This window comes from Aristolochia californica, unplaced genomic scaffold (assembly GCF_029961685.1).
Source record: "Aristolochia californica isolate CCGP_79_NKW_82.1479 unplaced genomic scaffold, dmAriCali1.0.hap1 SCAF_11, whole genome shotgun sequence".
Lineage (NCBI taxonomy): Eukaryota > Viridiplantae > Streptophyta > Magnoliopsida > Piperales > Aristolochiaceae > Aristolochia > Aristolochia californica.
This window is the reverse complement of record NW_027181782.1, coordinates 4,334,333-4,361,287: the sequence shown is the minus strand read 5'-3', so window position 1 is coordinate 4,361,287 and position 26,955 is coordinate 4,334,333. Positions and strand designations below refer to the sequence as shown.

The 26,955-nt window shown below is 41.3% G+C and overlaps 1 protein-coding gene across 3 annotated transcripts in view; it reads right to left on the bottom strand.

Moving 5' to 3' along the window:
* The window catches only part of LOC137944215 (vacuolar protein sorting-associated protein 54, chloroplastic), a 65,447-nt gene that overhangs the window by 20,925 nt on the left and 17,567 nt on the right, over positions 1–26,955 (bottom strand). For all 3 annotated transcript variants that reach the window (XM_068789800.1, XM_068789798.1, XM_068789801.1), the window contains exons 5-11: positions 23,969–24,043; positions 23,539–23,692; positions 23,376–23,464; positions 13,410–13,651; positions 8,793–8,964; positions 8,629–8,712; positions 7,953–8,275 (exon numbers count right to left, since the gene is read on the bottom strand). In XM_068789800.1, the coding sequence (XP_068645901.1) occupies positions 7,953–8,275; positions 8,629–8,712; positions 8,793–8,964; positions 13,410–13,651; positions 23,376–23,464; positions 23,539–23,692; positions 23,969–24,043 (1,139 nt within the window). The remainder of the gene's footprint in view (positions 1–7,952; positions 8,276–8,628; positions 8,713–8,792; positions 8,965–13,409; positions 13,652–23,375; positions 23,465–23,538; positions 23,693–23,968; positions 24,044–26,955) is intronic.

Here is a 26,955-nt window from a genome sequence, read left to right as displayed (position 1 = left end):
GGATTCGTTTAGTGATTTTGACATGCAAGTCTTGAACCCAAAGTGCAAATATTGTGGCAGACTCTAAAACCCTAGCATGAGGTGACATGGGTATGAGATTCAAAGGCTTCCTAGGCCGATAACCATGGACAATTTAAAACAAGCTCATGCCTATGGACCTATTGACCGAGTATGCAAATTGAGTCGTGGAGAGAATCGAATCCCAAGTGCGATGGTGATCTCCTACGAGGTAGTGAAGGAGGTTCCCCAAGGTCTGATTGACGACTTCAGTTTGACCATCAGTTTGGGGGAGGTAGGCATTAGAGAATTTCAATTTGGTACCAATCAAGTGCTAAAGAGTTTTCCACAAATAGCTCATAAAGCAGAGATCCCTATCTGAAACAATGGTCTGAGGTAGGCCATATAACTTGACGATCTCATCAAAGAAAAGTCAAGCGAGCTTGGAGGCGTCAACAGTTTTAGTATAGGGGATAAAATAAGCCATCTTGGAAAAACGTTCCACCACAACGAAGATGGAGTCGTGTTTCCTAAAGGTATGGGAAAGGCCTAAGACGAAAATATACGGGGACTGGTAGGGGAATTTAAAATCTTGTGTTCTGTTTACTGTGAATTGGCAGTTCCTACCAACTTGGCAACGTCCCTTTTTAAACTAGGCCAATAAAATCGACACTCTACCTCCGTGATAGTCTTATTGTGTCCAAAAATGTTCACCGAGTCCCCTTGCATGAGTTTTCCAAATTAAGAAGTCTTGTATTGACATGTGGGGAACGCATAACTTGTTGGACCGAAATAGATAACCATTCTAAATGTGATAGTCATCAAATGTACAATGCAGTGCCTTCCACAGTTCAATATAAATGCTATCGAAGTCGGGACATGAAGGGTACTCATCTATGAGCTTCTCAAAGCTTGTAACCCGAGTGCTCATGGTGGACAATAGGGTAATTCTACGGCTTAGGGCATCAGCCACTTTATTTTATTTTCTTTTTTAAAATGTATCAGCCACTAATTTATGCTTAAGGACATACAAATGCTCCTCTCTTCAACATTATTGTTGAGTACATGCCATCTATGTTCTACTTTGCTCGCAGTATTTGTTGGCTTGAAGCCGTTTCTGACCAGATTTGCTTTGATATTTACTCCACTTTGCAGACGACACTATCTGCTTCGGTGCTGGCACGCTTGATCAGGTCCACAACATTAAGGCCGTTCTTGGCCTATTTGAGATCACTTCTGGTCAGAAGGTTAACAAGGGAAAGACGACCATCATGGGATATCATATTGAGCCTTCTCACTACCTAAGCCTTCCTCTTACTGATTGTCGGCCCCGAATGAGATTATAGGCCATGGTAATTGAGCGGCGACTCTCTACTTGGAAGGGTAGGATGCTCTCTAAGGTGGATAGACTGACTCTTCTCAATTCGTGCCTTGTGGGTATTCCCAACTATTTTCTCTCATTCCTACCCTACCCCGCCTCCATCAGCTGGCGCATTGACACGATCAAGAGGCTTCTTGTGGCGTGGCACTAGGAATGGGTTCCGTTACCATCTTGTCAGTTGGGACGATGTTTGTATCTCGAAGTCTTTGGGCGGGCTTGGGATTAGACGCACCAAAGAGATGGGACAGTCCTTGTTACTCAAGTGGTTCCAGAAACTCAACTCCCCCTTGGGAGCCTCCTGGAAACCAATGGTGGCCTCCAAGCTTCGGTGTCTTGGTGATAGATGGATCTCTAATGGCAACAGACGTCACCTCTCACCTATCTGGAAGGACATGTTCCATCTATTTTCCACATTCCGTGATGCTATTCGGTTCTTTGTTGGGAATGGCTCCAGCTTTCGTTTTTGGACGGATTGGTGGTCGAGCGATAGCCCTCTTGCCTCTTCCTACCCGGCTCTTCTTCAGATCACCTCCTATCGTGACCTCTCAGTCTCTGATGCATGGGAGAATGACTCTTGGGATCTCTTTCTGGGACGTGGCTTTACTGACGTGGAGGCCATATCTGTGTGTGACATGATTGATGGTCTTGGCAGTGTTAAGGTCCACCCTTTGGTGACTGACCGACTGATCTAGCTTCCAGATGACAGCAGGTGCTTCTCGGTCTCCTCGGCCTATCGTCATCTTATGGGTTGGACCCAGCCTCCTGCCCCTCACTCAGCCGCCTTTGCTTGGCGGCTCTTGGCTCCTCCCAAGGTGAAAATTTTCCTCTGGAGTGTTTGCCGCAACAAAATTCTCACTATTGACAATCTTATTAGGCATGGAAACACTACTCTTGATCCTCTCTGCCCCTTCTATGGGGTGGAAGCCGAGACTATCAACCACCTTCTCCTCCACTGTGCTTTCGCTTGGCAGGTCTGGACTTCTATGGTTGACAACATGGGCCTCAATTTCTGCATCCCCCTTGACCTGATCACCATGTGCCGCTACTCATCTGGGACTCATCTCTCCAACCTCAGTAAGCTCCTGTTAGCTGCTTGCATTGCTTACATCCCTCGGTGCCTCTGGACAAAGAGGAACTCCAGATGGTTTAACCGTGCTTTGCACTGTCGTTGAGGTGATCTGCACTACTACGAGCCTCATCTCCACTTGGATTCGCACTCGAAAAGAATTTGTCTGCCTCTCTTGTGCCCCTTCCTGCACCTACTAGATGATTATTGCTCATATGTCCATTCCCTCTGCGCCCAATCGGGTTGTTGTCACCGGCTATTATAAGCTTAACTTTGACGACGACACTTTTGGGAATTCGGGATTGGCTGGCATTGGTGGGATGTTTTTTTTATCCTGGAGGCACAACTATTATTTCTTACTCTGGTCCTCTCGGCGTTGCAAACTCGACCATTGCTAAGCTCTCTGGTTTCCTCCACGGGCTTCGCATTTTCCAGGGTCACTTCAAAGGTCCGCTTATTGTGGAGGGAGACTCCAAAGTCATCATCAACTAGTGTGGTGTTCCACTGCCTCTTTCCCCCCGTGGCATCACTGGCAGTTTTTTCTTGATATTATGGACATTGTTTCCACAACCTCTTGTACTTGGTCTTATGTTCTTGCTCAGCCAATTCGGCTGTTGATTCGTATACTAAATTGGGTCCCTCCCTACATTCTCATGTTGTAAGGGGAGGCCTCCCTTGATGTATTCTCTTGCTTTGCTTCGTAATAAAATCATCACTGTTTAAAAAAAAACAAACGAATACTCATACAAGTACTCGATCCACCAACCATGCCTGTGATTGAGTTTCTTTTGGGAGTTGAGGTAGCGAAAGGCCTCGTGGTCAGAGTACGGGACAAATTCTTGCAAGAGTAGATAGTGACGCAAGTAACGTAAGGCTTGAACCACCGCATAGAACTCCTTATTATAGATTGAGTGCTTTTGTTTGGCGGCATTAAGTTTTTTACTAAAATACGCAACTAGATGTCACTCCTAACTAAGCACTCCTATGCCTATACCTAATGTGTCGCATTCTACCTCAAAGACCTTAGAGGAGTCAGGTAATCTCATAACAGGTGCCTTTGTCATACGTTTCTTGATTTCTTGAAAAGCATGAGAGGCAGCTTTCGACCACAAGAACTTCCCTTTCTCCATGCAATCAATGATTGGGGACATGATGGCGTTGAATCCCCTAATAAATCATAGGAAGAAAGTGGCAAGACCATGAAAACTGCAAAACTCATGGAGAGTAGATGGTTTTGGCCACTCAATGATGGCTTTCACCTTCTCGGGGTCGGTAGTGATGCAACACAAAACCCAAGAAAACCACTTGATGAGTCAGGAATGAACATTTATGGAGATTGGCATAAAACTTCTCCTTCCGAAGCGCGTGGCGAACTTGGTGGAGATGGTCAAGGTATTGGTCTTTGGTCTGGCTGTAAATGAGGATATCATCAAAATATACCACTAAGGACTTGCCAAGGAATGGTCGAAACACTTGCGTCATCATGCGGATAAAAGTGCTAGGTGCATTCGATAGTACGAATGGCATGACCATCCATTCATACAACCCATCTTTTGTTTTGAAGGTTGTCTTTCATTCGTCTCCTGGGTGGATACAAATGTGATGGTAACAACTTTTGAGGTTTATATTTGAAACTATAGTGGCACCCATCAACATATCTATCATGTCATCCAACCGGGGAATCGGGAACCGATATTTCGTGGTGATTTTATTGATGGCCCTACTGTCCACACACATTTGCCAAGTGTTATCCTTCTTCGATGTGAGTAGGGTCAGTACTGCACAAGGACTGAAGCTCTCATTGATGAATTCCTTTTGGAGGAGCTTATTCACCTGCCATTGTCATGCTCCTTGCTCGGTAGGATTCATCCAATAGTGCGGTAAGTTTGGCAATATAGCTCCCAATACCAAATCTATGACATGTTGGATGTCACGCATAGGTGGCAGAGTCTCTAGAAGCTCCTTTGGGAAAGACATTTTGGAATACCTATAAATGGACTCAAACCTCTGTTGGGGAGTCAATTGAGGAATTCATGGGTACTTCGTGAGCTCCACTACAAAAACTGCAGACTCATGTAGTATTTCCAAATATATGGGATTCATGAAATGCAAGGTTATCTTTTGAGAGCTCAATTTTGCTTTACCTTGCGTAACAGGTTTTGGTGGCAGTGATTTAAGGTGGATGGTCTTTCCTTTGAACAAGAAGCAGCAAATATTAGAGCGCTCATAAATGGTAACATTTCGATCATACAACCAGAACCTACCCAAAATGATATGACCCACATCCATAGTAATTACATCACACCAGATGTCCTCCTTGTATTCGAGGAATTGAATGAGAACGAGACATCTACCCTCAACTGAAATGGAAGAGGAATTGAATGAGAACGAGACATCTACCCTCAACTGAAATGGAAGTGTCAGCGACCCATGAAACTTGATAAGGTCTAGGATGTCGAACACTCTTAAGGCCAAGGCAGGCAATAGTGTGGGATGAGACGGCATTGATTCAATTACCGCTATCAATGATGAATTTGCAGCCTTTCCCTCCACACTTGATGTAAGTGTGAAGGATAGTAGTCTGACGCCAATCATCAGACTCCTTGGGCTGAGTCAGCACATACCAAACAATATCCAGTCTGTGGATGAGAGTGTGAGAAGGCCTAACACAATTCAGAGTGGTTGTGCTTTCCTCACCTGCCTCATCTAAGAGATCAAAGTTGGCGTGGTCAGGCTCGTACTCCACATTTTCCTGTTCTTCCTATGAGTACTCCTGATCCTCGATAAGAAGGATCTGAGTGCTACAATTAGATGCGACGTGCCCAAATCCTCGACACTTGTGACACTGAATCCTCAAATTGAATTTTGACATTTCATTCCCTGCCTATGATGTAGGGAGGTCCACATTGCGATTCAGTCTTTGAGGGGGAGCCCCTAAAATTGACTTTCCTGTGGTTGGAGGACTAATAGCGGGACACCTAGAAGAAGTTGTACAGGCGTCTAACCCACGTGTTGGATGAAACTTGGAGGCCAACTCGTAATTATGCGCAAATGCATAAGCATCCTCCATTGTAGTGACACCCCAAAGCATCATCTCTCACCTAAGGTCATCGTTCAGGCCTTTTCGGAACCTGCTCAAAGTAATCACCTCATCTTCCATGACATAACACCACATCCAAAACTCATTAAATTGAATAAAGTATTTGGCAACCGACTTATTTCCCTGCCTAAGATTGAGCACTAGTCCAAAAGAGTGCTCCTATAGGAGAGGAAGATATTTAATTTGGACTTTTGAGTTTCATTTCCTCCCAATGGGTAATAGGAAGTTCGCGTCTTCTCATGATATCCTTCTTAATGTTTTCTCAAAAAAGTTGAGTGGTGTCTGTTAATTTCATTTTCGCGAACCTAACTTTTCTATTCTCAGAAAGCTCGTACCACTAAAAAATTGTCTATCTCACGAACCCATGAGGAGAATACCCAGGGGCCTAAGCGACCATCAAATGTAGGGGCCTCGACCTTTATATGTTTCAACATTTTGTCTTTAGACCCTTCGTGGCAGGGGATATAGGGTGTGTGGTTCCTAGAACAGGCGAATATGTGAGGACGCGTAAAGCAAACTCCCCATCTTCACTGTCATAACCCCTAGGAGACCTAACTTCTACAAGACTTTTCCCTTTTGAGGATCGACTTCTAGGGCAGTGAGCCTATCATTTATGGTGCCTAACTGTTCTAGGATTTGCTTGAGTGTGTCATCTTTGTTGTCTACAACTGAAGATGAAGTAACACCTGACATGACGTTACCACTACGCAAATGCATGTACTAGTGGATCCTAGCAAGTAAATCCCAAACAAACTCAATGCATATTTTAGTTAATTATTTATTACTTTGTTGGTGACTAGTCAAGATTCAAATCAACAAATTAAGAGTGCAGACACCACTAAAGTAAAGAAAGGGTTAATCCTTAGCAATGATGTAGATTGTTGTTAAGCACCTAGCCAATACTACCCAAAAGACCGGCCTGTTAGGACCAGAAAGCATAGGTACTTAACCCCAGGACTAGTGGGTTATGAGTCCATAACATCACACCCACCTTCAAAAGCCGACGTCCCGGCTGCTTAACACAGCGCGACGAGGATGGTTGCTTGCATCTGGGATTCGCGATCGCCCACGCTGGGATTCGCGATCGCCCACGCTGGGATTCGAACTCGTGTCGAAGCGCTAGCTCTGATACCAAATGTTAAGCACCTAGCCAATACTACCCAAAAGACCGGCCTGTTAGGAGCGGAAGACATAGGTACTTAACCCCAAGAACAGTGGGTTATGAGCCCATAACAATTGTACCTACAAGCTGAGCTTTAAAATTAACACCAAAGATTAACCGCACAGAGATGGTACAATCAACCAAATAATTTTTTTTTTCTTTTTTGGGCACGGGTCTCGAGGTTGAATTCAGCTCAAGTAGGCCTTAATAATGAAAAAGCTAGCTACCAGCACAAAATAGATACTTGATGCAATTTAAAACAAATAGTGGAATACCAAAGAGGGGTAGGAACGACGTCACCTCGTAAACCGATCTAGAACGGGCCGATTCGACGTAGGTAAAATAGGCAATGAGCTGGAGCTAAACAGCAAGCAAGCAGTCTTCGAGCGGAAGCGTTTTTCTTTTATTTTTTATAATGCTTTGTTTTTTTATAAACCCACTTTTTTCACACGTGCTTCACTTACTCTCGCTCACACGTGCAAAATTTGCACGTTTGGGCGCCTTCTCCTTCCCAAGCTCCTGATTAATCAGCAGCTCGATGGCGAGGTCAAAAGGGAAGGGTGCATTGGGGAGTCGGCTCAGGAGAGGGCAGTGGGCGATGGCGGTGGCGACGGACAGCGTCCGGAGGTTCAACTTTGGTGATGGCAGCCGGCGACAACAGCGACGAGCTTCTCAGCGGCTTCTATGGGTATTTTCTACGGCGTGACGAAGGCGTCGACTTTGGGTGTTGTCGACGATGTGTTGGACGGTGGAGGACTGGTTTACGGTGATGGTTGTGGACATCGGCGACAGAAAGAGGAAAGGGAGAAAGAAGAGGGATGCTTGGCGACGTTATCTTGCATACTATTCGATGTATTTAATGTATTCTTTATTTCATCGGAAGAATTTGAGCTCAAATTTGGCAGGGGCTCTAGTGACCCAACCTGGTGGGATGCTTATAAATTGTTTAAATATGATAAGGCTACACAACTGGCTGAACCATCTCTGCCCCTTTTGGGTAGTAGTTGGTTCAAAAATGACTGAAATGGATTTCTTGGCAGTGATTATCTAGAAAGGTCCTTCAATGGCCTGCTTCAACTGGAAGGAGATTCAAAGGTGGTTCTCAACTAAGGCAAGCATGGTGCACTGTAGTGTGGACTCAGAAGTATCAAGTTCAAATCAAACAAAAAAAAACAATGACAAAAATAATTAGATAACAAACATAAACAACATTCAACTTAATAAGTTCAGTGTGAAGAAAACTAACCAGTTTACCATGTGATAACAGACACCTCGACACATAAGAGTCAGTGATGTAGATTTTCCAGGCTCAATAATGTTATTACCATCTTTCTTAACAGAAGATGGCTTAACTTGTTTAGGTTGGCCAATTGAGTTATCTGCAGAAACATCATTATTTGTTGGGGCCCATCCAATATCATTGGAAAGTGCTGCAGTAGTATGGGCATCCGCAAAGCGCCCATTAGTTGAAGCTTCAGCAGTAAGCCATTCAACAATCCCTTGAAATTCATCAGGAACTTCTACCGAAACCCACGTTTCTTGATCAAGAACTGCCTTGATCTTCGTCATCTACCAAAAACCCCATGACATACTGTCAGTATGCAAAGCAATTATGCCTATGTAAGATTAAGAACCTCCATATCTGGATATGGACCATTTATCAGGTGCATTCAACAAGAGACTGCCAATCATGCATAAGCACACTGCTTAAATACTACAAATCATCCAACTAGCAATCAGCAGAAAGAAAAGAGAAAAAGATGAGCATTCAGATTACTCTTGGACCACTAATTGGATGTGCCAGGTCATCAGACTGTTGATCTTTTAACAGAGACTGGCATGTTTAGCTCCGACAATGGCAGCTCAGGTGAAATTGCATCATTAATCTAGGCATGTGAAATTATCAAAGACAACTAACTCACTCGAGTTTCATGTTGGAACTCCAGGAACGCTTTTGACTGTGATTGCAGGGTTCCTCGTATGCTAAATCCTGATCTTCCACCAATCTACAATAACACTTTGCCAAGTGAGCTAGACACTTCATGTTTATATGACCAAATGTATTTTAGTTTGACAATGAGATTACCTTCTCTGTAGTAGCCTGGAAATCTTGAGTTAGGTTATAAATGCTCACAAATTCCTGTAGTCTTAACTTAGGATGAAGAAGAGCACGAACACCAAGGAGCTTAGCCCACCTACCGTGGGCAGCATCACAAGCAGCGAATATAGCTTCTGTGTTTTCTCTCAATACATCAGCACTGTCATCAATAATTACATTAAGGATGCTAAAATGATAGACATTCCAACATAGCAAGAAGAAAATAAAGGAAAATAGAAAGAGTAGTAAAAATTCCACATCCCATCCATTGTCTTCACAGTGATAATAAGACAAAAGGCATAAAAAACATCAATAAGAAATTTTCCAAAACCAATGTGATGCAGAGCAAATACGGGCAAATTTTATGGGAAGACATACTCGAGGAAAGGGAAGAAAGCTTCTCAGAAATATTATTTTAGTATTTCTATTTTTGGAAAGCCAGTACTTGGAATGTCAATGCAGCGGTGAAGCTAATTTTTCAAACCAGCATTGTTTTTAAGGAAAGTCATATTGGAGAAAGTCTATAGTTAGCAGGTTTTATTTTAGTAGATTGTTTATATTAAGAAGTCCATTGATAGTAAGTCTTTCCTATGTAGTTGCTGGGATTTTCTCTATGCCTGGTTTAGAAAGTCAAAGCTGAAATTTAATTAGTCAGCTTACTCCAGTGAAAGCGTTATGTTAGTTAGTAACTTGAATCAGAAAGTCTATAGCTGTGTTTTAATAACAACTCAGTTCCAGGAAATGATTATCTGGTATAGGAGAGTACCGATTTGACTTTATTTTTTAGATTGAAATTAATAAAATTCAAGAGCAATTTTAATTTTGTTTGCTGAATTCATTCACAACCAGATTCCAACTTTAAGTTGCATCACAATCCAAGCCCAAAAGAATCAATGGTAACACCAAGCTTTGTATTCTCGCCAGAGAATAAATACTACAGTTCACTGCAAACTTCCTGTTAGAAATTCTACTCAAGGGCATTTTGGTCATTTCACCTTAGCATATGTTTTCTATTTCTATGTTATTTTGTTCTGCATGTTTAGTTATGTCTATAGTCCAAGTTTCATGTACATAGGATATGCAGAATAGAAGATACAAGAAGTTAAGTGGTTTAAGTGTAAGAAGGGCATTTTTGTAATTCTCCTAAACCAATCATTAAATAAAGAAGGAGGTTGAGCACAACCCCTGATGAACTCTGTTTTTGAGTTTTTCTCAAGTCTCCTCTCTCCCTCTCTATTTCTCTCTTATTTCACTCAAATCTTCACTTTTTCATGGTATCCGAACAACAGATCGCATCTGGGAGTCCTTTTTTTCTTAGTGGCATTCATTTTTTAAGAGATGAACTTCTAGAAGAGAGATCTTTCAAGTTTTTTGGTGACTGGTTGGTAAAAAATCATTTTTTCTCTTTTCTTTCTCTGCCATACCCTAGCTACTTATTGAGCAGTTCTCTGGAATTTAATTGTCGTATGAGGGTTTATTGAGCTTTTCTTCGTGTTGATTTCTAGGGTCAACACATCAACACAAAAGATCTCAAGGGAAGGAGAGAAAAGAAGAACTCTAACTCTTGGAAGAGTGGAGAGAAGAAACCAAAAGAGAGAAAGAAGAGGAAGAGAGTGAGAGAGGTGTAAGGAAGAATTTGAGCTAAGAGGAAGAGGCTTGAATACTCGATCCCATGCCTTGAGGCTGTATTTATAGTTGTGGGAAGGTGTTTACAATGATTACAATGCCCTTATGGCTACAGGCTTCAAAAGGAAAAAAAACATAAAAGGACATACACCAACTTACATATTTACAATTTTATGCCATATCTAAGGAAATTCTCCTTATTTACTAGTCATGCCACCCCTACACACGTGGGTTTTTTTTAACACTTGGAATGTGTGCTAGCCCTGCCTAGCCCAGTGATTGTGTCATCTCGTTCTAGGCTGATGTCAACCTAATTAAAGGGTTTTTGGGATTAATTTCTCCGAAATCGCAATTGTCGTGGTTGTTTGAAGTTGTTTGAAGTGCACATATCATACTGTTGCCCTAACCCTAATTTTTTTAGGTGGGGTCCGCATACTTGGTCAACACAATTGTTTGGAAAGTGAAATTGTGCTGTTTTGTGATACTATTCTGCTAGTATGGTTGGTTCAGGTGAAGTGTGCATCATATGCCTTGTTGTGGAGGTCGGCCCTCCCTAGTAGGTTGTATATTTTTTCTCTATTTTATTGAATATTCACACACTTTCCCTCAAAAAAAAAGTATGGCTGGTTCAAGTGAAGTGTGCATCCTATGCTTTGATTGAAAACTTGGAAAGGCATCTTGCCACATGGAGAGGGTGCCTTCTATCTATGGTTGGGAGATTTGTGCTTCTCAACCCATGTATTCTGAATACCGAACTATTTCCTATCCTTCATGCCTTGTCTTGCGGCTGTTTGCCAACAAATTGAAATGTTAAGAAGAAGATTTTTGTGGCGAGGCTCGAGTGGTGACTACAAATAACACCTAGTAGGATGGAATAATGTTTGCAAGCCTAAATCTCTTGGTGGTTTGGGGATTCGGCTTACACATGATATGAATAAAGCACTCCTACTCAAATGGATATGGAAGTTCAACTTTTCTCCAAACACTATTTGGTGACCCATGATTGTTGTCAAACTTGGGTGCACTAAGCCTTGGTGGACTGCTGGTGGACGACGTCAGAAATTCTCCCCCCTTCCTCCCAATTTTTGGCGATCTCTCTACCCCCTCCTCCCAATTTTTGAGAATGGAGTTCGATTCTATGGTAGCAAGGGGACAAAACGGCTCTTTTGGAATGACTGGTGGACTGCCAAAGCCCCCTTTACGATAGATACGACACTCCGATGAAAATAAGCTCTTGCCAAAATGCCATTGTTGCTCCCTTTGATGGAATTGGTGTCTTCCCCAGAAGATTCCGATCATGGCTGAGTAGGAGCCTCCCCCTAGTGATTGCATTATGCTGAATTTCGACGGTAGTGCTCTGGGATTGGGGGGGGGGGGGGGGGGGGTAGGTACTCAGGAATCATAGTGGAGAAGACTATTCTTTCCTATGCTGGGCTAGTTGGCATCGCAGATTCTATGAATGCTCTTCATTTTGGGTTGAAGATTTTCAAAGACCGACTACAAGGGAAGCTGCTAATTGAGAGGGACTCACAAGTGGTCATCAGCTGGTGCTCTAATTCAGCCTCCCCCCTTGGCGGCATTGGCCAATTACAGATATTGTATCTTCCTTTTCTTATACTTGGAATCACATTCCTAGGTCAGCCAATTTTGTGGTTGATAGGCTAACTAAATTTGGAACCTCCCAACAATCTCTCATTGTTTAGGATGGTTCCCCCTCCTTGTAATCTTGCTCTTTTGAGCCTTTTAATATAAATCAGCACTATTTCAAAAAAAAAAAATGTCACTATAGTTAAAAGTTGAAGACTTCTAATGATTTCTGGAACTTTCATTTCCGACAAGGATTAAATGACTCAGAGACTCAGCTTGTCTCCAATCTTTTAGAAGACAACCAACTAAAATTTGTAGCCATGCTTAGGATAAGATTATTTGGAGACACGAAGACAATTGCTTTTTTTCAGTTACCTCAGCCTACAATGCCCTCAATGGTTGGACGAGAAATACCAAACCACATGGAGCTGATATTGTCTAGCGTCTATCTGGGCCTTTAAAGGTTTGTTTTGTCCTTTGGTGTGCTCTTCTCAAAAAATTCTTACGGTGGGTAATCTAAGGAAGAGGGGTAATTTCACCTCTTGCACACTTTGTCATCTCCGCAATGGTATTGATGAAACAGCCCCCCATCTCCTTCTCCACTATCCCTATTCTTGGAGAGTTTGGACACTCGCTCAACCATATTGGCCTTCAACTCTACCTTCCGAATGATCTTCTTGAAACCTGCAGAATGATTCTCGCCACCCACATTTCAAAGCCAGGAAAAATTATCCTCTTGGCCTACTTAGCTAAAACCCCATGAGGCATCTGGAAGGAGGAAGAATAGAAAATTCAACTGCAAATTCATAAGTGTCGAAGATGCAGCCAACATAACTCATATCCACTAACGCCGAATTTTTTCAATTGGGGAGTCATCCGACAGGCCACATAACTCCTTGCTACATCATTTCCATGAGCTCTGAACAACTGTTGCTTGTGTTGCGCACTTATTTCATTGCAACCAATCTGAACCCACTTCTAGATAAGGCATTAGAAAGGCTGTTGGCACTCTAGGGCATGTGAGCTGACAAGATGGTCAAAAGCCAACTCAAATCTTCATCTTATCAAACAAGTGAAGAAAGCACCAAATAGTTCTCAAAGGCTGAGATGACAATTGACAAACCCCTTCAATGTGAAGACCATTCCTCTTGATAGGATCTTCTTCACAAAAATAAAAAAATATATTTTATCTTGTGCCTCTTTCTTTTACTAATCAACATGTCATTCAACAAAAAAAGAAAAATAAATAAAACCAACACTAGCAGACACAAAAAATTATATGCAACACAAGACCTAAGCTATCTCATTCAAGAATATCATCTAGAATAACATGGAAAACCAATTGTTGTTTAACAGAATAAGTGAACAGGAAAAAATTAGAAATGAGATTACCGGAAATTCTTCGGCATAGTGGGACTGGCAGCTGCCTCATTCATCTTTCCCTGAACCAAAGGGAACCTACTGGCATTCTTTTGAAGAAAGTAAGGCAGATATGGACTCACATGACTGGAGGTCTCTTCAACATAAACAGCACCAGTTGTAGTAACAGTTTCACCGGCTGCATAGTAGCCATCAAGACTTCCCATGATCCACTCAATGACCTTCTTAACTTCAGCAGCATGAACCAAATGTGCCTGCATTCACTAAAAGAAGAAAAATTACATTATGTCATACTTAGATTACAATCATTCCAGAACATTGAAATCATCCAGCTAATACTTACACCCAATGTTAAAACCACGTAGATAATTTGAAATCAAGGCCATATTTGACTTATGCCCAAATATGGCTGCTTACTCTTTGTTTAGATTGTCAAGTGAAAGGTGATTGATTTGGCCATCCCAGAGGCTACAATTGCTTTGGCAAACTTGACCTAAATTACCACTAAACAAGGATCAGGTTTGTCTAAATATATTGAGCAATACAAATTCCATAACTACATATTCTGTCCCCTGAAGTTTTGTTCTTGAGATAATTTTCACATTAGTTTTCTTAATAGTGATTTTTTTTTAAAATGGTGAAAATTGTACAAAAAAAAAAAAAAAAAAAAACCAAAGGGCTACAACAAGGTAAAGGGGGGAACAATATTCACAACATGATGTTGAAGATAGAAGCCCTCTTTAGCTAACTTATATGCCAGAGCTCTCATTAGCTAACTATCTGCTAAGTTATTGGCAGCCGAGAGAACATGGGACCAGGCTGGGCTTGTTGGATATATTCGCCCCAGCTTGAGGGAGAGTACTGGAGTCATTTCATAGTGGTGATAAATCTGTGATGATGTAGCCAAGAGGTCACAGATTTATAGTATGGAGTTAGGATAGTTAGTACATAATTTTCAGATTATTTTAGAGGCTGTTTTTTGGCTCTTATGTACATGTCCCTATGTAAGATGTACATTCTTATGTACATCTTAAGAGGCTAACAAAATAGAGACGAAGGTAAACTTCACCAACCCCCCCCCCCCCCCCCCCCCAAATCAAGTTGCCTCTCACCGAGCCCTCTTTTCCTTACCATCTCTCTCTTCTTCCTTTCTTCCTCCATCAATATCTTCTCTCGTCTCATTTTACAACGTTTATGGAGGTTTCAGCAGATAGAGGTACCAATTTGTTAGCTAAGGCGGCTCGACCATCAGCAAGGCAATTGGGGGAAAGGGGAATTTCGATTGTTCAAAGACAAGGACGGTTTGGATAGGTGTGACCCAGGCCGTGGTGATCGGATACGGGGGTGGTGGTGGTGTGTGTTTGCTTGGTAGGGTGGTGATGGTTCTCAACAGGTGGAGGGAGAGCAAGTTCGGCTCCCAAAAATATCTCTAGGGTGCTAGTGAGGTTATGCCAATCAAAGTCATCCATCATTGCTTTCGGATTGTAGATACAGCCAAGGACCTTCCTTCCCAAAGATGCATGATCTTGCATTCAGTCGTTTTGTAATAAAACAGTTAAAGGATGAATTGCAGGTTCCCCTCCCAAATTTCCTTGGATCGGGTGTGGATGTTATTGCCATGGAAGATGGATTGTGACTACAACAGGAAGAGCCTTTAAATGGAATAAGGAATCTTGACAATGGAAAACTTTGCACCATTGCTGACAATAATCTTGACAGAGTTTCTTGCAGTTCATCCATCTTCAGCATTGTGGCTTCATATCGGAAGAGTCTTGACCTGGCTGATGCACGATGGGTAGCCTCCTCCTTCCTCGCCATGACAGTCCAGCCATCGTCCTCACACTAGTCCACAACCAACTCGAGCCTCTCCTTGCCCTCAAGACACGGGTGCCAGTCCTCAGCAAGTCCCTCGACTGCAATCTCCATATTTGTGGCGATTTCTAATTGCCCACTCTCCTGCATTCTTTCTTCCTCTCATCTCTCTTAATAGAGAGCACCTCTAATCCCAAAAGAAACTCTTTGCCATTGTAGCGGATTGGCCCTTTCTCATTTGATTCTTCCCTTCTGGCATTCTTCTCCTACAAAGCACCAATGTCCACCTCTCTTCATCTTCATCACTTCAATCTCTTTTGCTAGTCTAATTCTTGTTGTTGCATTCAACCACTTCACTCGTGCCTTACCTCCATTGAGTTTTACAAAAAAAATTCTCTCCAAAACACATTTGAATTGCTTGTTTACTGTGAGCGAGTGCAATGGAAGCAGCGAGCACGATTTAAATGGCTGGCTAAGGGAGATGCTAATGCAAAATTCTTCCATGCAGTTGCTTCAACAAGGAGGAGGACTAACCGAATTACTTTGTTATGCGCCAATAACGAAGTAACGTCAGATAGACCCTCAATAACTAATGCTCCAGTGAGTTTTTATGCAGCTCTTTACTAGGAGAAACGCTTTGACATACCAAAGCTCCAAGAAATCCATCTCTCAACGATCTCTCCCTCAGCAGTTGTGCTTCTTGAGCTGCCATTCTCTACCAAAAGAGGTGGAGGCTGCTGTTCTAGGCATGCCTAATGACCGTGCGCTTGGGCCAAACGGCTACAAAGGTGAATTCTATAAGCAAAGTTGGTTGATAATCAAGGATAATATCTTATCTATAGCACACAACTTCTACAATTGGGGCATATCATTTCGAAGCATTGACACCTCTCTCATTGCCCTTATCTCCAAAACAGCAAACGTGAAGAACACTAGTGATTTCCGGTCAATCAGCTTTGTGCCCAGCTCGTACAAAATCATTGCTCGTCTACTTGCCCATCCACTCAAGGCTATTCTTGCAATGGCAATTCATTCAAGACAAAGTGCTTTTGTGAAGTGGCGATGCATACTTGATTCTGCCTACTCATGAAATCCTAGACTATTTTAAGCGGTCTAGATTGCATCGATTTGTTTTGAAACTTGACCTTGAGAAAACCTTCGATCGAGTCAACTAGATGCTTTGGGATGACATCATGGGGCATATGGGATTCGAAAGTGTTGGAGATCTTTGATCAATAGCTGCATCTCTTCAGCATCCTACTCACTCCTCAATGGCACCGTTTGTGGTTTCTTCAGCAATACTAGAGGCACGCGGCAAGGAGACCCCATATCCCCACTTCTCTTCAACTTTATTGTTGAGTATCTATCCTCTATGATCTACTCGGCGAAGAACTTGGGATGGCTTAGTGCAATTGCTCCTCAAGCTGAGTTTGATATTCCTTTGTTTTAGTTCACCAATGACACTACATATTTTGGGGAAGGCACCTTTGACCAAATTAAGAAGATTAAAGCTCTTCTTGGTCTATTTGAGCTTACCTCTAGGCAGAAGATCAACTTGTGCAAGACTACTCTACTAGGATATCATATTGATCCACATGTGCTTCATTCCATGGCTGACTACTTGGGTTGTTCTCTAGCCAACCCTCTTGCCACCTACCTCGGTCTACCTATGTTTGACTGTCGGCCCATGGTTGCTACAAAGCTTCAATTGGAGGATGTTTGGTGAACCACTGGTAGGAGACATCACAGTTTGTCCCCAATTTGGAGATCTATATTCTTCCTGCTTCCAGCTTTTCGATCAATGACTCGTTACTAGTTAGCGATTTTTTTTTTTAGTGAAATGATAATTTATTCAAGAGAAAGAATACAAACCGACTTAATAGGGCACTCCCTTTACAACAAGGGATTGGAGGGAGGCTCCATCTTTAGCAAGAGAATCAGCTAGGGAGTCAGTTGACCTCGGTACATGGTCCAAAAAAGTCAAAAGGAGAAAGTATATCAAAAAATTTGTTGAATACATTCCAATGTCTTCAAGGGAGGGAGGAGACGGGTCAATCGCCCTCAATGATGAGGGGGTTGGAGAGGTATTTCTTGAAGATGATAAGTCCATGCAATAGAGCGAATAATTCTGCCTCCATGGAGTCAGCTAGACCCATTGGCCCCAAGTAGGTGATGAGGATATATGGCTTTCAGCATTGCGTAAGACACTCCCATAACCTGCAATTCCGGGACAACCACGTGCACTCCCATCAAAGTTAAACTTGAGAATACCTAGAGGAGGAGTCCAGGCAAGATTAATGGGTGAGCGTCCACAATGATATAAATTGGCGATTTCTTTCTAAATGAGGCGAAGGGGAAAACCAATCGAGTTGAACTCCTTTTTGGTGGATAGCCAAGTGGCAAACAAGGTTGATGATACTACTGGACACCATGTCGACACTACTGGTTCTGAAATTGAAACGTCTCTAGTTCTATTCTTTCCAAAGAGCCCAAGGGATGTGGCCGCAACAAGAGGACAGGATGAGCTTACCAAGGGTAGGAAAGGGAGCACCACCGAGGTATCTTTAGGTGTCAAGGAGATTGTTTGACATGCAGAGCTGGATCCTGGTTCGGCGGAGGATGTTGGTCCAAACTGTCCAGGCGAAGCGACAAATGCAAAAGAAGGTGGCAAGTTGTTTCCTCAACAGCATTGCAGAAGGGGCATAAGATACATGGCATATTGTTTCGTCTTTTGTGAAGATTAGTGGTTGTGAGGATCTTATCTTGGGTGGCACACAGGAGGAAGAAAAGGATCTTGAGAGGGGCCACCAGCTTCCAGATAAAGGATACCTCATCGGGGGGAGAGGCAGTGGACCATCCTCTGATGAGATTGTATGATGATGAAATAATGGTGTCATTGTCTTCGTTGTGCTATACAATCTTATCCCTAATGTGAGGCCAAAGATTAATTTGTTGTAAATCCAAGGATAAGGCAGAGACCATTGTTGCCTCCACATCATTAAGTCCTCAACAAAAGCGGTAATTCCAATCATCGGGAGGGGACCAGAAGTCTGCGACTAAGGCAAGAGGACAAGAGCTAATCAAGTTGAGAATTGGATAAGTGGAGGAAATAGGTCCTCGACCACACCACCATATTAGACCAGAATTTCAACATAGTTCCATTGTCGGCAAAGAAACGAATTCCTTTCCCGAAGAAATTGAGAAGAAGAAAAAAGCATGTCACAAGAGAGAGAGGTTGGGGCGCCTTCCACCAGTGATCCACCAAGTCAAGCGCCAATTTATATTAGCGGCAAGCATAGGGCGCCAAATGGATTTAGGTTCCATGTTGTATTTCCAAAACCACTTGAGAATGAAGGCATGATTCATATCCTTGGTGCGAAGAATGCCAAGGCCACCCATGAGTTTTGGTTAGCAGATATCATTCCATTTAACTAGGTGGTATTTGAAGCCAACCAAAGCCCCTCACCAAAGAAAGTGAGGCTTGAGAGCGTCAATCTGGTGACAAACCACCAATGGGCAATGAATGAAAGAGAGGAAGTAGTGGGGCATCCCCGCGAGGCAAGAATTGAGAAGAACAAGACGCCCAGCTGTGACAAGAAGGCGTCATCTCCAAGTGGCAAGTCCTTTTTCAAGTCTTTCAATGACGGGAATTCAAAGTTGCTTGAGAGGTTGGCTATCCAAGAGAGGTAATCCCAGGTAGGAGGCTGGCATGGGCTAAATGACGATGAGACTCTTGTTGTTTGTCGCCTAATCAATGACATTGAATCTGTGAGAATCTATGGGCATGTAAATGACCAGATGAATTGGATGCTAGGGGAAAGTGGCAATTTTTTCTATATCATCAACTTATTTGCACATCAACAGGTGGATAGCGAACATGATGTTGCTATTGTTTGCCACCTCTTGGCCCCCACATAAAATCAAGTTCTTTCTCTAGAGTGTCTGCCTCAACAAGATCCTTACAGTCAACAATTCATAAGTTGGAAAAAATTCTTGTCTCAACATGTCTTGCTTATATTCCTTGGTGCCTTTAGAAAGAAAAGAACAATCGGAGATTTAATTTCAGAATTAGTAGCGTGGATTCTTCGTGGCTTGACACAAAGAAAGAGTTTGACTGTTTAAATCATGTTCTTCTTCGTACTGTTAAATTTCTGAAAAAGAGAAAAACTTCAATGACTTGATGTAATTTGAGTACACGAGTCTTTATTTATAATAGAGGAAACAAGTAGAATTCAATTACGATTAAACTGCCCTTATCCTAATTACATCCAAAGTTAAACACTAAAAGATAAAGTCCTAGAACAATTAAACAACTGAACATAAATAGAAGACTAACATAACTAAAACATCTTTAAACTGAGACTCTTCTGTGAGACCTCCTTCTATAATAATTCTGGCTCTGTAAGACTTCTTGTTGTGAAAATCATGTGTCCATACCTACTCTTCAACACTCTCCCTCAAGCTAGAGTTTATAACTTCAACTTGCTATGAAAAAGATTCTTGGTCTTCAATCTTCTTAATTGAAAAAATTCTTCATAGATGTAAAAACTTCCATCTTTGTTCTCCCCCTTTCTTGATTATTTTGGTCACATAAAACTTACCACAACATGTAGAATTCTTCATTATAGATTATACTACTTCTCAAACGTGGAATTCAGAGGGAGGTGCAACCACTGCAGCACTCAACTTCCAATCTCATCCCCATATTTCTCCTTCTATTCTCTCCCTCAAGCTAGAAGGTAATGGCAATGTTCCCAACTTGAAACAAATAAAATAGTTGTAATAATGATCTCCTCCATCAAGGTGTCCCCAAGGATAAGTACGGAACCAGACATAGACCCTCAAAAAGCAAAAAATGGGTGATAAAAACATAAGTCAAAATCAACCTCAAAGGCATTCGAACAAAAATAGTGACAATAATCAATAAAGTGGGTATGCTTGTCACTAACAAGACAAAGATAGAAACCCAAGGGTACCAATAAAAAATTGTTACTGGACTTAAAAACACCCATAAAAAAAAGACCAACCAAAGCAATGCACCAAAGGGTTGGCCAAAAAGAGGGTAAACGAGAGTAAAAAAAAGGATGGTAGGAGAAAGGCTACCAAGTAAAAGGTAATAGAGAATTAAAGGAAGAGAAAATAACTACCACCTTAATATGGAGATTGTAACAGTAGTAATGAAACAACTGAACAAATTTGACCAAGTATAACTTTTTTGTGGGTGACCACTATATTTCGGAGTTAACTATGCGGGAGATATACAACCAAGTACAAAAACAAAAAACTTGAAAACAACACTGATGCAAGATATTGCATATCTTGAATGAGCACATCATGGAGTGATTAAGTAGGACCAAAACTCTCTAATTAGAAGACAAATTTGGCTAAAAACTCAGATTTTAGGAGAAGGAAACTCAATTCATGTCAATGCCTGGAGAGATAATAAGAGAGGAAATAGGAAAGAAGAGATTTTCGGCAGAACTGACCTTTGGTACTTCTAATATCAATATCTCCCAAAATATAGCTCAAAATCACAAACGGTTTGTTGCTTAAGAAACTATACTCAAAAAGCTTTAATTTGATATCTAATTTGACATAAAAAGATTCGTTCTTGAATCTTTTATGACCTCTTCATTCTCTTCATTCTGTACCTTGACCTGTGTTGATTCCAATGTGAATATCTCCTTAAATATAGATCAGATTGACATGAAATTTTCTCCTTTTGAAACTAGACTTTGATACCTTTCATCCAAGTAAAATATATCTTCATAAAATATACTTCTTTTGAGAAAAAGAATCTGGTAGATTTTGAACTCTGTAATCTGGCGAACTAAGTACTCTTTCTTCTTTGGCCAGCATGACCATTGATGCTTGCGAAATTGATCTCCCTCTTGAAAACTCAGATTGAGAATTGGTTTGATAAGGTAGAAAATAGACTTATAGATCTTTCTTTTGACATATAAATCTTCATATAAAGTCTTGTTCTTGATGGCATAAATGGGTCAAAAGTTGAAGCGTTTTGTTGCTACTCGAAACTCTCTTGCAGTCTGACATTTGCTACTTCAAATATCAATTTCTCTTTGTAAAAAACTTCGATTGCCAAAATTCTTTTTGCGTTGGAAAGTCAACTTGGAGATCTTTCCGTCAATGTATAATTTGTAATATGAAAATCTCAGTATAGAAGTACGAACAGCAAGAAAACAACGAGTATCGAAACATGACATAAAGAAAAAAAATAGAATATAAACCTAAACTATTTGAGATGAAGATCAGAAAAGGATCACATTATCTTTCTGGATTGACTGAGTCAACTCACAAAACCTACCCTGATACCATGTTGAATTTCTGGAATAGAAAAAAACTTCATTGACTTGATATAATTTGAGTACACGAGCCTTTGTTTATAATAGACGAAACAAGTAGAATCCAATTACAATTAGACTACCATTATCCCAGTTACACCCAAAGTTAAACACTAAAAGACAAGTCCTAGAATAATTAAACAACTGAACATACATAGAAGACTAACATAAATAAAACACCTTTTGAACTAAGACTCTTTTGTGAGGCCTCCTATAATAATTTTGGCTCTGTAAGACTTTTTGTTGTGAGAGTCATGTGAGACTCTTCCTTACCTGCTCTTCAACACGTACCGATTGGCAGGTTGTGGCTCAAATGTTTGCTCCTCCCAAACACCCTATGTTGAATGAATGGCAGCCTCCTCAACCGGGCACCCTTAAAACTTTAATGTAATGCCTTGGCAATCCAGGCAAAGCTGGATTTGGTGGAGTATCCAGTAATGCGGATGGCAGCCCTCTCACTTCTTACTCAAGCCATTTAGGGATCACTAGTTCTACTGCCACTAAGCTCTTTGCCTTTCTCCAAGAACTCATCTTATCATGATCACCTCAATGGTCCACTTTTCATTGAAGGTGACTCTAAGGTGGTGACCAGCTAGTGTTCTTCCTCTTTTGATCCACATTGGCCCCATTGGAATGTTTTCTTATGAAATTTCTGATATTGTATCCTCAATTTTGTGCAATTGGTCTCATGTTCCTAGATCAGCAAAAACTTTTGTTGATATGTTTGCTAAGCAGGGAGCCTCCCTCCAATCTCTTGTTGTTAGAATAGTGCTCCCTTGATTTTGTTGTTTTGGCTTGTTTGTTGCAATAAAATTTCATCATTTTCAAACAAAAAAAAGTTCCTCATCAATCATCCGTTGTTCCCATGCATTGCTCCAATTAATGAAAACAACAACTTGACATTGAAAAATTGACCAATCTCAGACACACCATCCTAAATAGATAAGCTTTCACATTTCTACTAACAAAACACCACTACTGCAATGGCTAAAATCTAAGAGTGAAGATTTTATCAAATAGAGAAGACAAATATCCTTCAATGGGATAAAATGATGAAAGCCACGTAGAGAAGGATATGATTCCAAGTGAAAAGCTCTTAACAGGTCACTCCCTGATGACCAAAACAGCAACTATCAAGTTAATTAATCTGGCACATGCAATCAAATTAATTTAGGCTACATGTCTTGAATATCTGTGATTTCTCTAGAAGACAAAGGCCACAGTAAACAAAGCTGCTCATTATCTAACTATTTGATTCTGGGAATTTCCTATGCATGACAAGGGATCCACTAACACCATCAATAGCTGAAAGCAAACTACTGTAGCACCCCAATATAGAAGAACATCTAAAAAGATTTCTGTATCTCTTCCTTCCTCAGCTTTTAGCAGCGTTGAAAGGAAATTAGCTGACAGGGAAATATATAATAGGTTTTACAGAGAGAAGAAAGCCAAGAAAAAGTATTGAAAGAGGAACAAAGGTTTCATCTATGAGTCACTTGCACTGAACTGAGAGACCAACCGACTTTGATCTACCTACAGACTGAGACAGGACTAAAGATAAACAAAGGCCCTAAGCACTCTCTCCCCAACCGCCACTCAAAATCTATGTCCAAAGGACACTTAATGGTTCCACAGGATTAACAATATTAGCAGTAGTTCAGTATCAGCTGTCACATCTGGTCAATCTCATCCCAGACAAGAAGAACTTTTACCAGAGCCAGTACCATGAAATGGATGGTTCTGAAAAGTTAACCTTCTTTCTAATTTCTTTATAAATAAAATAAAAATCACAAACACTACTTACCTGCACAATCTTGAATATAGCAACCAATAGTTGGACAAAGCCCTCAGATGAAAGGCTCCTTAGCTTGCTGGCGAGTGACAAACCAGTACCTGATTCATGATCAAGATGACTTGAGAGAGAGAAGAGGGAGAGAGAGAGAGAGAGAGAACAGTTATGTTCTTACCATCTAACTCTGCTCGTTCCCCAGCTGCAAAATCCGGATCTACTGGCCGTGCCACCAAAATTGGTAGCAACTCTGCAACTGTGTTCTTAATTGCGGTCTTCATGTCAGCGACAAGAGTATCACGGTAAATCCTCAATACTGAAGGCAGTCTTGCCTGAGAGAATGATAGACAAATAATAAACAGTTAAACCCATCAAGAACCTCACTTCCCAGAGAAAAGAGAAGAAAAGAAAAGGAAAAAAATTAAGATGAAAATAAAGATATAATTGCATATGCATGCCCCAATAGTAAATCAAAATTCTGTAATACTCACGGTTCTTTCAACCACATTAAGCTAATATACATTCAGGAACCTCTTACCATCTCTTTCTCTCATCTTTTAATTTTTTAACAAGACAAAGTTTTGGTGATCAAGTAAATAGGAGCTCACCGTTCTGAGCAGTCCAATGATAAGTGGGAGCAGCCGGTCTCGCAGAGCAGAACTTTCTTCTTCATCCAACTTAAACTGTGAAACCAAGTTGTCAGTCACTACTCTGAGATTACACATTGCTAAAACCCAACTGTTACACTACAGTAAGAAAAGAGTGCCAAAAAAAGGGAACCTTGAACTGGATCTCAGTTTGCCATAAGAAACACTAACAGAGTCTCGTTCAACACTTTGTCCATTAACAGATATGCACATAAGACTAGTTGCATTGTCTTCCAATTCATAACACCTTCTCAGGTGGGATAGTAGTCAATTGTCTATCTAGCCCAGGAGCCTTATTGCTTCATAAAATCTCTTTAGTCGCTTAGAAATAAATTAAATAGAGAAGGTAGCTTCCTTCTAGTTAATTTTGCCGGTTACTACTTTTTTCCTCTTGTCAATTTAGTCCTCTTCCTCTATTTTGTTACTCAATTCTAGCCAGTTGCTAAGCATTCATACCAAATGCAAAGCAACAAAACGACAAGTGAAACAAGACTTCAAAAGATGCATAATTCCTTTCTAAAACAAGGCAAATGGGAAGGATTAAAGAGAAGAGAGAACAAGATCTATTTCTTCACTGCCTTCTTTAGTTTTGTGGCATATTTCAACACTTTAACCAATAGAGCACCACCACATGAACAAAATTCTACACTGAATTAACTGCAGTGTTATTCTTTTTTGTTAGCATGTAATAAGAATTCTTAAGTAACAGAAATTCTGCAGTTATTGACTTGGGCCTTTGGCTTAATGGTCACAGGGGAGGCGGGGGTCACCAAGAAAAGGAAAAAAAAAAAAAAGCAATACTATAAATATAGGTGTCAAGTTCTGTGGTTCTAAAAGTGAGCATATTTTGGTCTAATAACTTTCTGCATCATCCGATATTTATTCATGTCTCAGGTAAACAATACATAGAATAGCTCAAGAGAAATATTTGAACTATGATTCATACCAACTATTCAGACCACGCAAGTGGACTCCAGTTCCAAAAATTTCCAAAGACATGTTGCATACATGTGACAATTTTTTCTTCAAAAAGATGAGAACTTCATCCAGAGAAGAATATACGAAAGAAAAAATAAGGGCAGCAACAAAGAGAGCCCTTCAAAACAAAAAACAAACAATTCAACCTGTATCTAGAGGAAAGGAACACTCACAACAACATTCTCTAGAGAAACTCCATGCATAGCAAGAGAATCTTCCATGGAGTTTGCACTTCTAATTACATGTCTCCAAACAACCAAAATACCTCAACTTCTTTTGTTTTAATAAAGTGAGATATTCAATTAAAGAGAAAAATTACATGAGTACAAATTAAGGTCATGAAGCAACCCAAAGAAAAGACTCATCCCATATCTAAAGGGAATTAATCACCCACAATAATATCGTGTAAACCAACCCCCAGCTGTGTTAGAGAATCTGCAATACAGCTAGCACTTCATAAAACATGAATGCCCACAAAGACCACACCCATATAAAGAGACGAATCTCATCATAGACACAAGAAGTAACCACCATGGTGGATGTAATCAAAGAATCTCCTACAATTACAAGGGGAGCTGTAAGAATTGCTTATAGAGCCTCAAACCATGGAGAAGAGTGTGAAATTCTGCCTCTAAAAAGTTAAAAAAAAAATAAGGGAATAGAGAAAACATAAAGGACATGCCTGAATTATCTCTAAAAACACCTCCCCCTATGGGCCGCACAGTATTACCTTTAGAAATTCCGTCAAAATTAAGTTTAAGCAAATCCTAGGGGACCATCACACAACAAAAACATGAATCCTAGGCAGTTGTTTAACCAGAGGCGAATCTTAGCTTTCAGAGCCTTCAGTTTGTGTGGGAGAGCCCAACCAGGATTTAGGTTAGTTGGTATTGATTACCACTAGCTACCGAGGTTTGAAGAAAAACTCCGATCTTGAAACCAGCAGTTCTTGAACCAGAAAGGAGAGCGGCCCCAGGAGGGGGGACGAGTGTTTATTTGGATTGGCCAGTGATCCGAGCAAGCACGATTGAGGATGTGGCCAGAAGTATTACCGTACACTTGGAGCCAGTCCGAGTTGGCGAGGAATCTATCAAGCTTGGAGAGTATCGAGGGGGACTGCGCATTTGACCAGGTGAACTCTTTCCTAGAGAGTGGGATTTCCGAGAATTCAAGGCAGCCGATAAGGTCAGCGAAGGCCCTCATAGTGGAGGTGATTCTTGTGGATGGATGGGACTTCTCACAACAGAGACGAATGGCATTGAAGTCCCCACCGAGGAGCCAGGGAAGGTACCAAAGCAGGACGAGGTGGAGGAGCTCATCCCAAAAGTTGGCTTGTCATGGTGGCAAGTGGGGCCATAGATACCAGCAAGGGCCCAAGTGTAACCCAGAAAAGATCACAGAATTGCGTAACCGGGATAGTGAGAGTGGCTTCAACAGTGTTGGAGTTCCAAACAATGAGGATACCGTTGGTGTGACCAACAACATTAATAACGGTCCACCCCGGGTCCAGAGAGTACCAGAGGTCATGAATGATAGAGTCATCAAGAGATTGTGCTTTTGTTTATTGAAAAATTATAATAGAAGGTTTACAATTAGAAATGATAGATTTGACTGTAGCACATTTGGAGCGCGAGCCGATTCCCTAAATGTTCCAAGAAAGGATGATCATTGAGGGGAAAGTTGGGGCATTGGTGCAATCTCCTCATCGTTATTCAGCCGGCCATTGTAGATTTTGCCAAACTCCACGGCGAGCTCCATCATCTTAGCCCATCCATGAGGTGGGTATCGATGCTTTTCAGGCTGAATGGCCTCAATAAACTGCCAAGATCACTCACTGGGGAGGAGAGGGATGGTCACCCAAAAGCAGGAGCAGATTGAGAGCCGATGGGGAGTGTAGTAGACTCATAGGATTTGGTCGGTGTAGCTTTTTGGGTTGGGATTTACTCTGTTGCCAGATGTAGATGTACTAA